Genomic DNA, 13512 nt, shown 5'->3' on the forward strand with positions numbered 1-13512 from the left:
TTGCATTTAATAGAGCAGAGGCAGGATTATATCACAGGCATGCTGCAATCCTGTCACTTTTTGGGTTCTTGCAGATACCAGAGAGAGACTTTTCCCTGCTTACTTATAATTTATGCCCTCCATAGATAATTGGACTAACTAACAATGGTTAACCATAGTCTATGGGATTAACCCAATGTTGGTGGGTTCAGAGTGCTATGCGGAATCATAAACTAACCACAAGGCTGAGTCTGCATAATATGCTAGATTAAAATATGGCACAGTTAGTTTATGGTTCAGGATGGCTAAACTGAATTGATTGGGGAATTCATGAGGCATTGTCACCCTGCAGAAGATGTTATTGGCCTGTAGAGCTTACAACGCCTGATGAATGGGTCATGCTTTTGAAGGGGAATGGGAGTTAGAATCAAATATTAGCTGAATGGACATCCTTTTGAACTGCAAAGTGGACACACTTTCCGTCTCCTCCATGTATCTTGTTGCAATTTGCAAAAGTTAAGCATAGTTGGGCTTGCTTTCAAACACAAATCACATAAAGACTGTAGCATAAATTTACATATCTTGCTTTCCATAAGAGAAGGTAAATAATAAATATGCAAGTATATTATACATGCATGTATCAAACAGCTTGTGTAAACATTTTCCAAAGAGGGAGTAAAGTGTTGTGGATGAAATACACTGATAAAAATTCAACAAATTCTTTGTGGTGGTGTGTTTTTTTTTAAAGAGGCCACTGCAGATTCCACCGCTCGTCAGAAACATGCTGTAAACTTATTGTTTATGGCAAGATCTGAACTGTTGCTGTTTCATTGCGGTTTTCCAAAGCAGAAAACCATGCTAGAGGTTTTGTTTTTCTGTTATGATTTTTTTTAAAAAAACCTGCATCTCCTCTAATCTGACCTTGAGGAAACATTTTATCTCAGCTGGATATATATTTTTCTCCCCTGTACCATCTCCCTGATTAAATATTGATTGCAGAGCCTCTCCTGCCATGTTTTTATACAGTATGTACACCACAGGTAGCTTTATATCTGAGAGAAGCTTTATTCCAATGGTATTCATTCAATAAGTGCCAATTAAGGGCTCCAATTTATATTAGAAAATACAAAGTTTTAGGGGTGGGGATGGAGTGCAAAGCACCTTTTTTTGAAAAAAGTACACATTACCCAATCAGACTTGAATCATTTCAGACAAGTATAAAAGATACTGAATCATAAAGCCTGGCGAGATTGATTTTCAGATTAGTATCAGATCCCTTCCATATATTTACAATGATTTTATAATTTTACATAATTTATAATATTGTTTTTTTTGCTACAATAGGAGCTTAATACTGATTTTATATTTATACTGCATTTTATATGCTGTCACACGGAGATGGTGGTAAACAGTGGAGAGCGATGAAAGGTAATAATGTACAGTATCAAACCTGAAATTCCTAACATGTGCAAACTGGAAATATGTTTATTAATGAAATGTGTCCCAAACTATAGTTCAGTTAGAGGCTGTGAAAGATTAAATCAGAGCAAATATCCATGTAAAGGATTTAACAGGAAGTAAGAGGGAAGCATTCTGTATTTTACTCTAAAATCTAATTGGGGGGGGGGGCTAACACAACACAATCAAAAGGCCAAAGACCATCTAGACAATCTCTTTTCAGGCTTCTCACTTACAATGCACTCCTATCAATAATAGGACTGTATACTTATATGTCTAACTGCAAGCATCACTTGGACCTGCCAAGGTCTACTTCAATAATTTCTCAGTCTAATTTCTATTTAAGCTGCATCTCAGTTCAATCCTGATCAGGTAAGTTTGAAAGGTGCTGTCCCTTGTCTCTAAAATGCATATGATGAGCCATAAGGAGGATATTCCTTTCCACGTGAAAGAGAGATGCAAAGATGGAGAAAATATCATTTTAATGCCTGCATGTTGAAAGCCAACTTAATCCATATTAAATTCTTCCCTGCTAGAAAAGAGCCTTTTCCATACTCCACTAATGCATCTGTAGAACAAACATGATATCGAAAATATCATGAGGGACAAAGGAGAAACGGAACATTATCTTAGCTGGAACCTATGGTATATGTGGGCGACAAGGAGAACAGCAGGGACTTAAAACGGGGAAAGTTAAATAGCAGTTGTTAACAATGGGAACTAAAAGTGAACTTGGGTATTGTAATAGATCCCTGAATTTTGTAATGAGAAGATGCGGCTTAGAGACCTAACAATGAGGAAGGAAAAAAAAAAGTTGGGCTGTGAATGACTGTCACCGCGGGGGGGGGGGGGGGTTGTAGGTTTAAAATTGTATTTGTATTTGTATGTTTTACTCTTTAAAAAAATGTATAACTAATAAAGATTTTTTTAAAAAAAGAAAGAAAATATGAAGCAAGAGGGGATCCAACTGTGGTTTCGGGTGATCTCTTTAAACTAAAAAAAAAAAAGAGGATGAAAATGAAAAGTTTATCTTGTTCAGAATATTAAATGCAAACATAAAAGATACATAGGTTTCAGATTTGCGCGGAATCTATGGAATACTATGATCTTCAGATATAATTAAGGACATGGGCATTCTGTAATTTTTTTTTTCTTCTGCCTCACTCCGGAAGCCCAAAGAAATGAACAATCCAGCTGAAGGACTTGCAACACATTTATCTCCTCTTGTAACCTTCCCTGGCAGTGTTATTAACAAGCCTTCAATCACTGAGACGCCAGATTGGCAGGAAAAGATCATAATCGGAAGCAGAAGTTGAGCAAACAAATCTGACCTCCCTCTGTGCTTCAGAAGACTTCTGCCAATAGAAAGAGAGGCTACAATTGAGATGGCACCTCTTGGGCCTCTTCAGTCTGAGTGGACTTTCCCAAAAAATAACCCTGCTAATGCCCAGCACATAATAGCAGTAGACTTATATACCGCTTCATAGGCCTTTCAGCCCACTCTAAGCGGTTTACAGAGAGTCAGCATATTGCCCCCAACAATCTGGGTCCTCATTTTACCCACCTCGGAAGGATGGAAGGCTGAGTCAACCCTGAGCCGGTGGGATTTGAACCGCTGAACTGCTGATCTAGCAGTAGCTTGCAGTGCTGCATTTAACCACTGCGCCACCTTGGCTCTAAGGGGGATTCCAATCTAACAAGTCCAGTGTTTGTTTTCTGTCTCTTTAATAAATGGTGAATAATAATAACGGCTGTTTTACTTAAGGTTGGCAGCTGAGCATGCCAATCATGCTGCATTGTGAAAGGAAAAAAACAGAATGCCGTGACTTTTTGTGCTATAGGAGATGCTTGTTAAGCACTAACGGCGATGGGAAAGCGCATGACAGCTATACAACAATGGCACATGACTTTCTAATTCAGTTTTATCTACACCAGCAATGGGGAACAGATGTTGGAGGAGATTTATAGCTCCTAGCAGCCCCTGGCCAATGCTGAAACATGCTGGAAGTGGTAATTCACAACAATCCAGGTAAAGCAAACTCCAATTCCAATCCTGTGCAACATTGACCCTCCCCTAATATTTTAGATAGTGCCTTAGATTACGGGAAATTCCTAGGGTTGAATCAAGGATATTCTGTATTTATTGCAGGTGTATCTTGCAAGCTTTACCATATTTTGATTTTTTTTTAAAGTTGCAGCAGAATACTGAATTCTTAGAAACTTGAAACATCAACAGCCATTTTATCACAAGATAACCTTTTTAAAGATAATTAAACTAATCAATCAAGCAGCTGTAACATCTACTTTATGGGGGAAATCTACATTTAGAAAATCTTAGTTTGACTAAAATCCAGTGAGGAGAACATCATAAAGCAATCTACAATTATCTATGGTGTGGGAAAAGTAGATACGTCCATCTCTCAGAGTGTTATAACTGGTGGTCTTAACTGAACAATGAATGATTGAGGACTATAATTACATACTTCCTCAGACCCTGCATTTTTAAACTGTAGAGTCTATTGCTTAAAAAAAGATTAATGTTGGCCACTAATTTGGAAAGTGGTCAGGTTCATGGACAATTCAGCCAGCAGTACCCATCATGGTAGCTATAGATCATTTCCAATATCGAGGCAATAAGATTCATCCATCAAGAAAGCAAATGAATAGGAGGAAGAGCTGGGAAAAACCTCAGGAGGGTCCTAACAATTCATGAAAAATAGCTAAATCAATGTTTTTCAAACTTGGCAGCTTTAAGATGTAAATAGTATGCTGGCTGGGGAATTCTGGGAACTAAAGTCCGCACATCTTAAAGCTGCCAAGTTTGAAAATCTTGTGCTAAATGAAGCAAAATCATTCATTCATCTCTGAGATAACTTTCTGTCTTTTATTCTATCAACAAATGAATTTGTTTTTAAAGCATGTGTTCACTGATATAGCAATATTTCCCAATTTAAAGCTCATTGAGTCAGCTCCCATGAACTTCTGCCAATATGGCAAAAAGCAGACTGTGAAATCCATCTCAGTAGAAGCACATGCTCCCCAAAACAAGAAGCTCCATTCAAATGCTACCCCATAATTATACTTAGGCTATTGAAATGAGGTTTTTGCCATTAAAATAGAATATACATTTACTGGTGGGTGATTTGGGGTAGAGAGAGGGTCCGTCCTCCCTCCAGTAACAATTAATAATTATCAAAAAAAATCCCTTCTCCTAAACAAAATCTAATAGATGGTATCTCAATTTTTTGGATTCAATTTAGGACGTACTCTCAATTCCTAATTCTTCATATTTATATACGGAGTTGTTATTTGTACCTGGATGTTCAGAGCTCTATTTAAAATAGTAAGTCGTGCAAGCTTGTCTGCAATCTGTTTACTCTGATCTGGAGCATTCCTTTTACTTGTGTTAATTGAGTTTTCCATTACGGCTAATAACACAAAGGAGACCAAGTTAAGAATTTAGGGAAATTCTTACTGCACGCTGAGGACTGATTGATTTCACTTTGCTCATTTCACTGGGATTTCCGATCCCATAGATCAGTAGTTCCCAAACTTGGCAACTTTAAGACTTGCTCTGCTGGCTGGAGAATTCTGGGAGTTGAAGTCCACAAGTCTTAAAGTTGCCAAGTTTGGGAACCACTGCCATAGATGATCCATGCGCACCACCTCAACACAAAGGTTATCTCCCCTCAGCTCTTTGTACAGAACAGATGACTGACTCAGAAGTATTTACAATCAATAATTGGTAAGATGTTATAGCAGTGCTATTTTGCTACCACCTCATGTTGCTTTTAGCCATTTCGGCACTTCAGATTCCTGAATAAATCTACAGTTAAGGCCATTGGCTAACACATCCCATTGCATCCTCCATAGATAAGAAACAAAATACTAGATTTAAGCTGGGCAATCCGAGGACAAGCTTGATTCAATATTTGAGATCTCTAGCAGACTTTGAGCAACATCTGGCTCAATATTTCCCTGAGTGCATCCACTAACTTTCTCTGAAATGAATTTGTGGTGACCTATTTATGCCCTACCCCCGGAGATACTCTGTGAAGATAAAAATAACACTGAAAGGACACTGGCAAAAAAAAGGGAAATTGGAGGGAGAACACTGGGATTACTTTAGACAATTTGATATTCTCCAGAAGTTTTGGATTGGAACTTCGACAATCCTTGCCATTGGACATTCTGTCCGGAATCGATAGGAGTAAATATTCAATATATTTGAAGAACATCAAAGGCCTTCACTGTCCCTTAAATCCACACCTCCCTAAGTTGTTCTAGCAACAAGGATTTTTTTGCTCCACATCTGTATGATATTTTATCAATGACAAACTTAATTTTCTCAGCAATTTTGTGGCAGTAGGAAAAATGTCTTTCGACCCTCAATCAATAGTGGTAATGATTATTATTAAACACCTGGCCAATGTTTATTCATTATTCATCTGCAGGGGAAATAGGCAAGACCAAAAGTAGGAATGACAACTTGTTGACCCTTCACCATTTTTATCAAGATATAGTATGCACATGTGTTTGCTTGTATATACACATAAACATACCCCAACTAATCTGAACAGGAAAAATGATTTCCAATTTGAAATAATTACTCTCCATAGAGTTTAAAACTTTAAATAAAATATTAATTACAGGCCAGGGGATGGTATTCACTAAGGTAATTAACACATTATGGGTGTTTCTACAAAAGCTCCCTACTTCAGAGAATGATGAGAATAAGGCCAGTTTCTCTTCTTAATAATAATTTAAAAAATGCTAAGGATCTGCTGTGGGGTAATTGAAGTGTGTTAACATGACACTAAAGCAGGGGTCTCCAAAGATGGCAACTTTAAGACTTGTGGACTTCAAATCCCAGAATTCCCCGGCCAGGCATGCCATGAAAGAATAAGCTAGCTGGGGAATTCTGGGAGTTGAAGTCCATAAAGTTGTCAAATGTAGAGGCTCATGAATTAAAGGAAGACTTTTTTTGTGGTAACCTATAGGGTTGTGAACACTTCTGGTTCAGTTCCCAAAAGGTGCTTTGCAGTACACCGGGAAGACACCCCATTCCAGGAAATGACACAAATGCTTTCAAGAGCTGCAGGGAGGTTCTCCTTTCATGCCTCTGGAGAACTTTTTTTTTGGAAATGGAAAGGAAACCACTGTGTGGTTCTAAAAACCTAACTTCTGAAAGAAAGCTATCAAGATTAATAGGTACAAGGTGCAACCTTCAAGAGGGAACAATGGAAGTCCTTGGAAATGAAAGGGTCAGAGTGGTTTGCAAAACTGTATTCCTCTGGGATCCTATCCCCTGAATTGTATTCCTGGGTTCCACCACAAAAACGCGGTAGACTAAAGCGCCCTCGACGAAAGCGCGTACGTGACGTCATCACAGCGCGACGAAAACAGCACACTGTGAGCGGTAAATTTAAAATTAACGTGAAAACCTCACCCTAACCCCCCCAAACCTAACCCTAAACCTAACCCTTAACCTAACCCTAAACCTAACCCTTAACCTAACGCTAAACCTAACGCTAACCCTTAACCTAACCCTAACGCTTAACGTAACCCTAACCCTAACCCTAACCCTTAACCTAACCCTAACCCTAACCCTAACCCTTACCTTTATGTGAATCGGCTTGCTTTAATTTTATTTTTATTTCAATTTAATTTATTTTTAATTTTATTTGTCGCGCTGCTGATGACGTCACGTACGCGCTTTAATCGGGCGCACTTTAGTGGACCGCGGTTTTGACGGGTCACGGTATTCCTGTGGGATCCCAGCTGGTCCAGAATTCCCAGGCATCCACTCAAAAGGCAGTTGCTAGTGAATTTTGGGAGTGTCCCCAATAACTGTCCCCAGAGAACCTAAACCACATCAGCCTGACCTCTGCGAACGGTGGGCCTTTGAAGTATACTTCAGAGCCACAAAGGAAGTGTGAGATGCGTGTGTATGCATATGTGTAGAAACTGTGTTTATGTGTGTGATTCATACACACACATGTTGCAGCTGCTTCGCCAAAGACCGGGGAACCTAAATCTCATCAGCCTGACCTGCGAACCTCAGAATATATTTCAGAAATACAAAGGAAGCATAGGATGTGTGTGCATGTGCAGATATTGTGTTTGTATGTATGTGCATCACACAGAGACGCATATGTCGCCACTGCTTCGCCAAAGATCAGAAAAGTTAGAAAACTACTCAGACAGACACTTGTCAAAGTCAGCTAACCTCCAGGCAGGTGGAAAAGTCCCGGAGACTTCTTGGAGAAGAGATTCCCTCTCCCCGTTTCTTTATAAAGTGCCGGTTCGGTGGCCTTTTTTATCCCAAACCTCGGAAGCCGTCGGAGGGCGAGAGGCAGCAAACCCCATCGCTCAGCTCGGAGGCAGAAGCCAACCCTCGCCTCTCTCCCTGAAAGGAAATTTGCGGAGAGGATGCGGGGGCCCTGCAGGCCCCAAAACACGAAGGCCGCTGGGTTGCGAGGCCGCGGTGCGCCTGCTCCGCTCGGCGGGGGATCGCGCCCGCCAAGGAGCGAGGCCGGAGCGGAGCCGGCGAGCGAAAAGACGAGGCTGCCACGCGGCCGCCGCCGTTACCTGCAGCCGCAGCTCTCCACCACCATGTCCTCGTACTGTTTGTAAACCACGTTGTTGCCGGAGTCGGTGTAGAGGATGCTGATGGGGCTGAGCTTGGAAGGCACGCAGCAGCTGGGCGGGGTGGCCTCGGGCGCCATGGAGTTCATGAGCGTCTGGATGATGGCGTGGTTGGTCGGCTCCAGGTGGGAGCGCAGCGGGAAATCGCACACGCCGTCGCAGTGGTAGGCCTCGTAATCCAGGGGCGCGATGATCCAGTCGTCCCAGCCCAGCTCCTTGAAGTCGACGTGCAGCGCTTTGCGGCTGCAGCGGCTCCTGGTTTTTTTGCTTTGGCTTCGCCCGCCGGAGGCCCGGCCCGCCAGCGCCGTCCGCCGCCTCCGCCGCTGCTGTTTGGCCAGAGCGCCTGGGCTTAATAACTCGTGGGACCCCGGCGGGAGCTCGGAGCCGCCGCCGCCGCCGCTCAGTGTCCGGATCTTCTGGCGGATCTCCTTGAAGAGGTTGTCTTTCCGCTTGGTGCGAGAAAACACCACCAGCAGGGCCCTCTCGTGGGGCTGCGATGGGCGCTCCCGGCCGAAGCCTAGCTGCCGGGGGGACAAGAGCTTCCCGGTCTGGGCCGAGACGACCCTTAGCCAAAAGCAGAGCACGGGCGGGCGCTCGGGACGTCCGCCTGGCTGGGCCCAGGGCCTCAAGGCTGCCCAGACGTCGAAGACTTCCCACTGGGGCGTAGTAGCAGCGTCTCCGGAGCCCAGAAGGTCTCCCGCTCTGGAGTCCAAAAGGCCCGGCTCCCGGTCTTCTGTTTGGTCGGGGCAAATGGAGATCAGCAGGCGATGGAGCATCCCTTCCGGGGACGACGCCAAGCTCTTGTTTTCGGCGGCTTTCCGCAAGATCCTCAGTTCGGCCCCTACGATTTCGTCCGCTTCCGCCAAGGTAGAGATGTCGAAGAGGTATTGCTGGCCGGCCTCCCGAGAAGAGTCGTCTGGAAGAAGAGAAGAGAAAATGGATGGGTGGAAGCTGCCTTGTTGAGCCCGGACAGCAAGAGCGGCTCCGTCCCGCTGGCTCTGTACCAAAAGGGATTCCCTGCCTGTCTGCCTGCCCGGTCTACCAACGCTTTCAGTGCCAGCTGGGCTACCCACTTTCCCTGCTTTATTCCCACTAGTTTTTTCGGACCAATTGAATACAGTTGCTGTTTGGATAAGGTTTTGGGCCAAATTCTGTTCTCCCCCCCCCCATAAGAACCCCCATCACCCCCAGAAGTTGGATCTGTTGCTCATCTACAAAGATACTTGGACCACACACTCAAAGAAGTGGAATCCACTGTTCTCCCATAAAGCCTCGTGAAATTGCATTAAATTGTGCTTTTCAGCATGTGCAGAAAATGTCTCAGCACAACATGGGGTGGGGGGGGGAAGGAGTTCAAAAATGGCTTTGGAAAATGCGTACAGGGAGCAGGATAATTTGGGGGCTGAAATCTATCTCCTTTTTAAAAGTTCAGTTGGAGAGGATCTGTCCATAAAAATGACCCACCTAAAACCTTCCACCCTTGGCAGGTCAAGAGACAATGAAGGAACCGTATAGCAAGCATCTGCATTTATTTCCCAGTCCAAGCGGAGAATGGGGGGGAGGGAGGGAGAGAGAAATGGGGCCATGTTTTTCTTCCCACACTACCCACCCTCTTCATTGCTATGAGCCAAGTTAAACATTTCCCTGGTCTGTCGAGGATCATTTTATTTGTTCACATGTGTGCCTACATGCACATTTTCTTTATTTAAATGCTCCAGGAGAGAAGGTGGAGGACGAGAATAGTGTTGAGTGAGTTAATCCCTTATGGGGGCGACCCATCTGAATCCCCTTCCTATCTCGGCTCATTTACATTAGAAACCAGACATGGACTTTTCCTGGGATTAATTAAAGTAACCAGATGTGACAGTAAATATACACCCTAATATTAAAATAAATAAAGGGAAGGAAGAGGCAAAATCAATGAAAGAATGAAAGGAAAGATTCTCAGAAGGGCTTTCTCAACAGTTCTAGTAGATATAGTTCATACCTTTTTTTAATGAAAATTATCAGTACTTTTGATCAGTGACGTAGTACTGTAGGATGTGGCTCCCATGAATCACCCATGGCCAAGTAAGGTGAGCAACTTGAGAGACCGCCTGCTGCCAATTACCTCCAACAGACCTATTAGATCCCACAGATTAGGCCTCCTCCGAATTCCATCTATTGGCCAATGCCGATTGGCTACCACCCGGAGGAGGGCCTTCTCTGTGGCTGCTCCAGCCCTCTGGAACGACCCCCCCCCCTGGAGATTCAGACCCTCACCACCCTTCAGGCTTTCCGCAAAGCCCTTAAAACCTGGTTGTTCCGACAGGCCTGGGGCTGACGGATTCCCCGCCCCAGCTCGAACTGGTTGTTGAGTGTTTTTTTAAATTGTTTGTAGTTGTTTGTCCCTTGTTGTTTTTCCTTCTGTTGTATCCCCCCCCCCCCTATTTTGGTTTGTGAGCCGCCCTGAGTCCCTCTGGGCATAGAAATCCAATAAATCAAATCAAAACAAGGAACCAGAAGTTCTGGCCTTCCTAATGTTGCTGAGCTATCGTTCTCACTTGAAATATCCTAATTAGAGCTGCTGGGAATTTTAGTTCAGCGGTACCTGGAGATATTACTTGACCTTAGTTTACCTCCGAAGCTAAGTAGGTCAGATTTGGTTAGTATTTGTGGGAGAGACCATCAGGAAATGGGGGGGGGGAAGAGGGCGGATTCTGGGAGGAGATCATGGCAAATTCCTTCAACATAGCCATAGTTACATAGACCCATGAAGCCAGCTGGATTTCAAAGGGACTGGATCTTTGGTAGCTGGAGGATGGGGCCCACGGCACTCATTAATTGTGGGGCTTATTAATGGCTTGATTGAAAGATGACCATGCTGGTCACTTATAGTGGCCAACTGGGGGTTTCTGGGGAGCTCCTTGTCGTTGTTCTTTCTTCCCAACAAGAGCAATCAGATGAGTTTCTGCCACCCCGAATAGGGAGCCACCATAGCTGGAGCAAATAATAGTTGTAGAAAACCTTGCGCGTCCGAGTGAGGATCGGAATCAATATCTTCCTCCCCCAGTCTATGGGGCCTCCCGGTGTATTGGGGATGGGTGACTTGGGGACCTGCTGGCTGGGAATTCTGGGAACGGCGATCCCCATACTTCGCTGGAACAGATTTGAAACGGGGTGCCCTGTTTCTGGTCCTCGCATCCTCCATTGAACTCGATGAATTGCAAAGGACCCTTTCCTGCCCTTGGCTCTTTGGAAGTCTCCCCCTCTCCTTGCAAGGAGTGGCCATTCCGAGAGAAAAGGGGGAAGGCGGCGGCAGGGACAGCAAAGAACCAACTAGCAGAGCCTTTCAGAGCGTTACAGGCTATTATTCATTTCGCTCCCAGAATAGCGTCTCCTTCTGCCTTCTCTCCACCTGCGGCCGAGCTCGGCGCGCAGACCGGGGAAGCCAGCAGACGGCTAGCTCAATTTCGGGTCGGCCAAACTTGCGATCTCTCTCCATTGCAGCTCTTGGGGCGGTGTAAAGACTCCCTTGTTCCCGTCCAAGCGGCATCACCCGGCAGTTCAGATGCTGAAGTGTCTATGGAGATTCTCAACCATCCAGAGGTCTTCAACTTTGGCAACTTTTAAGACTTGTGGACTTCAACTTCCAGAATTCCTCAGCCAGCTTTCCTTTGCTGGCTTTGCTTTGCTAGCTGAGGAACTCTGGGAGTTGAAGTCCACAAGTCTTAAAAGTTGCCAAAGTTGGAGACCCCTGATCCAGACCATGGTTGTCCCAAAGGTGCTTTTTCTCCCCCAAGAGGAAACAGGAGTCTTGAAAAAAACAGATGCTGAGCTATCCGTTAAGCAAGGACCCTGGGCCGTGTCTTCAGTAACCACAGCCTTTAGGACAGTATTTCTCAACCTTGGCAACTTGAAGATGTCCGGACTTCAATTCCCAGAATTCCCCAGCCAGCGAATGCTGGCTGGGGAATTCTGGGAGTTGAAGTCCGGACATCTTCAAGTTGCCAAGGTTGAGAAACACTGCTTTAGGAGACCTCAGAGGCATCTCAAAGCCACCAGGACTCCAGAAACCTCGACTCCTACTTCTTGCAGCATCGGGACCTCAAAACTTAAAATCAAACTTGCCCCGATATTCTTTCCCTGCAGCTGGATCCACTTCCTTTGGCCCGCCTCTAAAACACCCCGACTTTCATTCGGGGTTGCTCACAGTTCATCCAAACTCACAGTTCGTCTGCCGCCCTTTATGCTGTGAGAGCAGGCAAGAAATTGCCGATTGCTGACTTAGGGTGAAAAGTTGAGCATACAGACGTGTGGCCAGGTATTGCAGGAACACAAGTCTCATGGTCCATCCTGGGGTAGTTTAATGGGGAGTTGGAGTCCTCCAACTGCGCCCGAATAATATTTAAGCAGCTAACTAACAACAGCAACACAACAACAGGAGACCTTTAGATTAATGTGTTCTCCATTTAAAGATCGGGTAGATTTTAATACAAGAGTTTTGGGGTTTGTAGGTAGTTGCAGGTCTGTCCTTAACCTTAAAGGCAGATTCTGATATTTTAGAAAGTGTTGCTTTTTTGTTTTGGGATTTTTTTTTCTCTTCGGAAGAGGCCTGCTAGGGTACGCCCGCTTGCGAAGTCTAAACGCAACGTGATTCCCTCCCGTTTCTATTGTTTTCCCCGAGCGATAAAAGAAGGAGCAATGGTGTAAGTCCGAATCGCTGAATTAAGCGAGGCTTATTCCGAAATCAGCGAAGAAAAGAACATTCGCGTGGTTAGGGGGGAAAAATAGGACAGACAAAACATAAAGTAGCTAATAGCCCTCGCACGGCTGCAGTTTCTGTTAGAAGGATAGCGCAAATCAGTTTAATTTCCTTGATTTAGGGAACCTCCTCAAACTGAATCAACAATGTTATAAAAAAAATTCTCTCTCTCTCTCTCTCCCCCTCCCTCCCTCCCTCTTTCTTTCTTTCTCTCTCTCTCTCTCTCTCTCCCCTCTCCCTCCCTCCCTCCCTCCCTCTTTCTCTCCCTCCCTCTTTCTCTCTCTCTCTCTCTCTCTCTCTCTCTCTCTCTCTCCTGGTGAACAGAGCACTCAATTCCTTAACGATGTTGTGCAATTAACAAATAAAAAAGAAATCGGCAAAAGATCAGAGCAGGTTGAAAGAGTAATTCAACCACTTCAAACTCCACAAACCCCCACCCCTATCTTAAGACTCTAGCGACGCCTCCTCCTAAATCCATTAATTTATCCCGGCGGCTTCCGAGCCATAATCTAGCGTTCCTGCCTCGCCGACATACTGAAACGTGAACTTTTATCAGTAGATATCTGCGATCCTTCACTTGCAAATTCATAGGATCTACAAATATAAACAAAGCTGAAAATTCTTTTGGCAGAGATTCCAATCCACGCGTACCCACGATATATTTCTCTGAGGATGATCAGTTA

General features: G+C 44.4%; 1 protein-coding gene across 1 annotated transcript in view; it reads right to left on the reverse strand.

Moving 5' to 3' along the window:
- Window positions 1-8024: 8024 nt before the first annotated feature.
- GDF7 (growth differentiation factor 7) overlaps window positions 8025-13512 on the reverse strand; it is an 11582-nt gene continuing 6094 nt past the window's right edge. The window contains exon 2 of the mRNA XM_087717046.1: window positions 8025-9001. Coding sequence (XP_087573172.1) covers window positions 8025-9001 — 977 coding nt within the window. The remainder of the gene's footprint in view (window positions 9002-13512) is intronic.

The sequence above is a fragment of the Thamnophis sirtalis genome, unplaced genomic scaffold (assembly GCF_051295495.1).
Source record: "Thamnophis sirtalis isolate CommonGarterSnake01/CBP01778 unplaced genomic scaffold, rThaSir2_p1.2 scaffold_5, whole genome shotgun sequence".
Taxonomy (NCBI): Eukaryota; Metazoa; Chordata; class Lepidosauria; order Squamata; family Natricidae; genus Thamnophis; species Thamnophis sirtalis.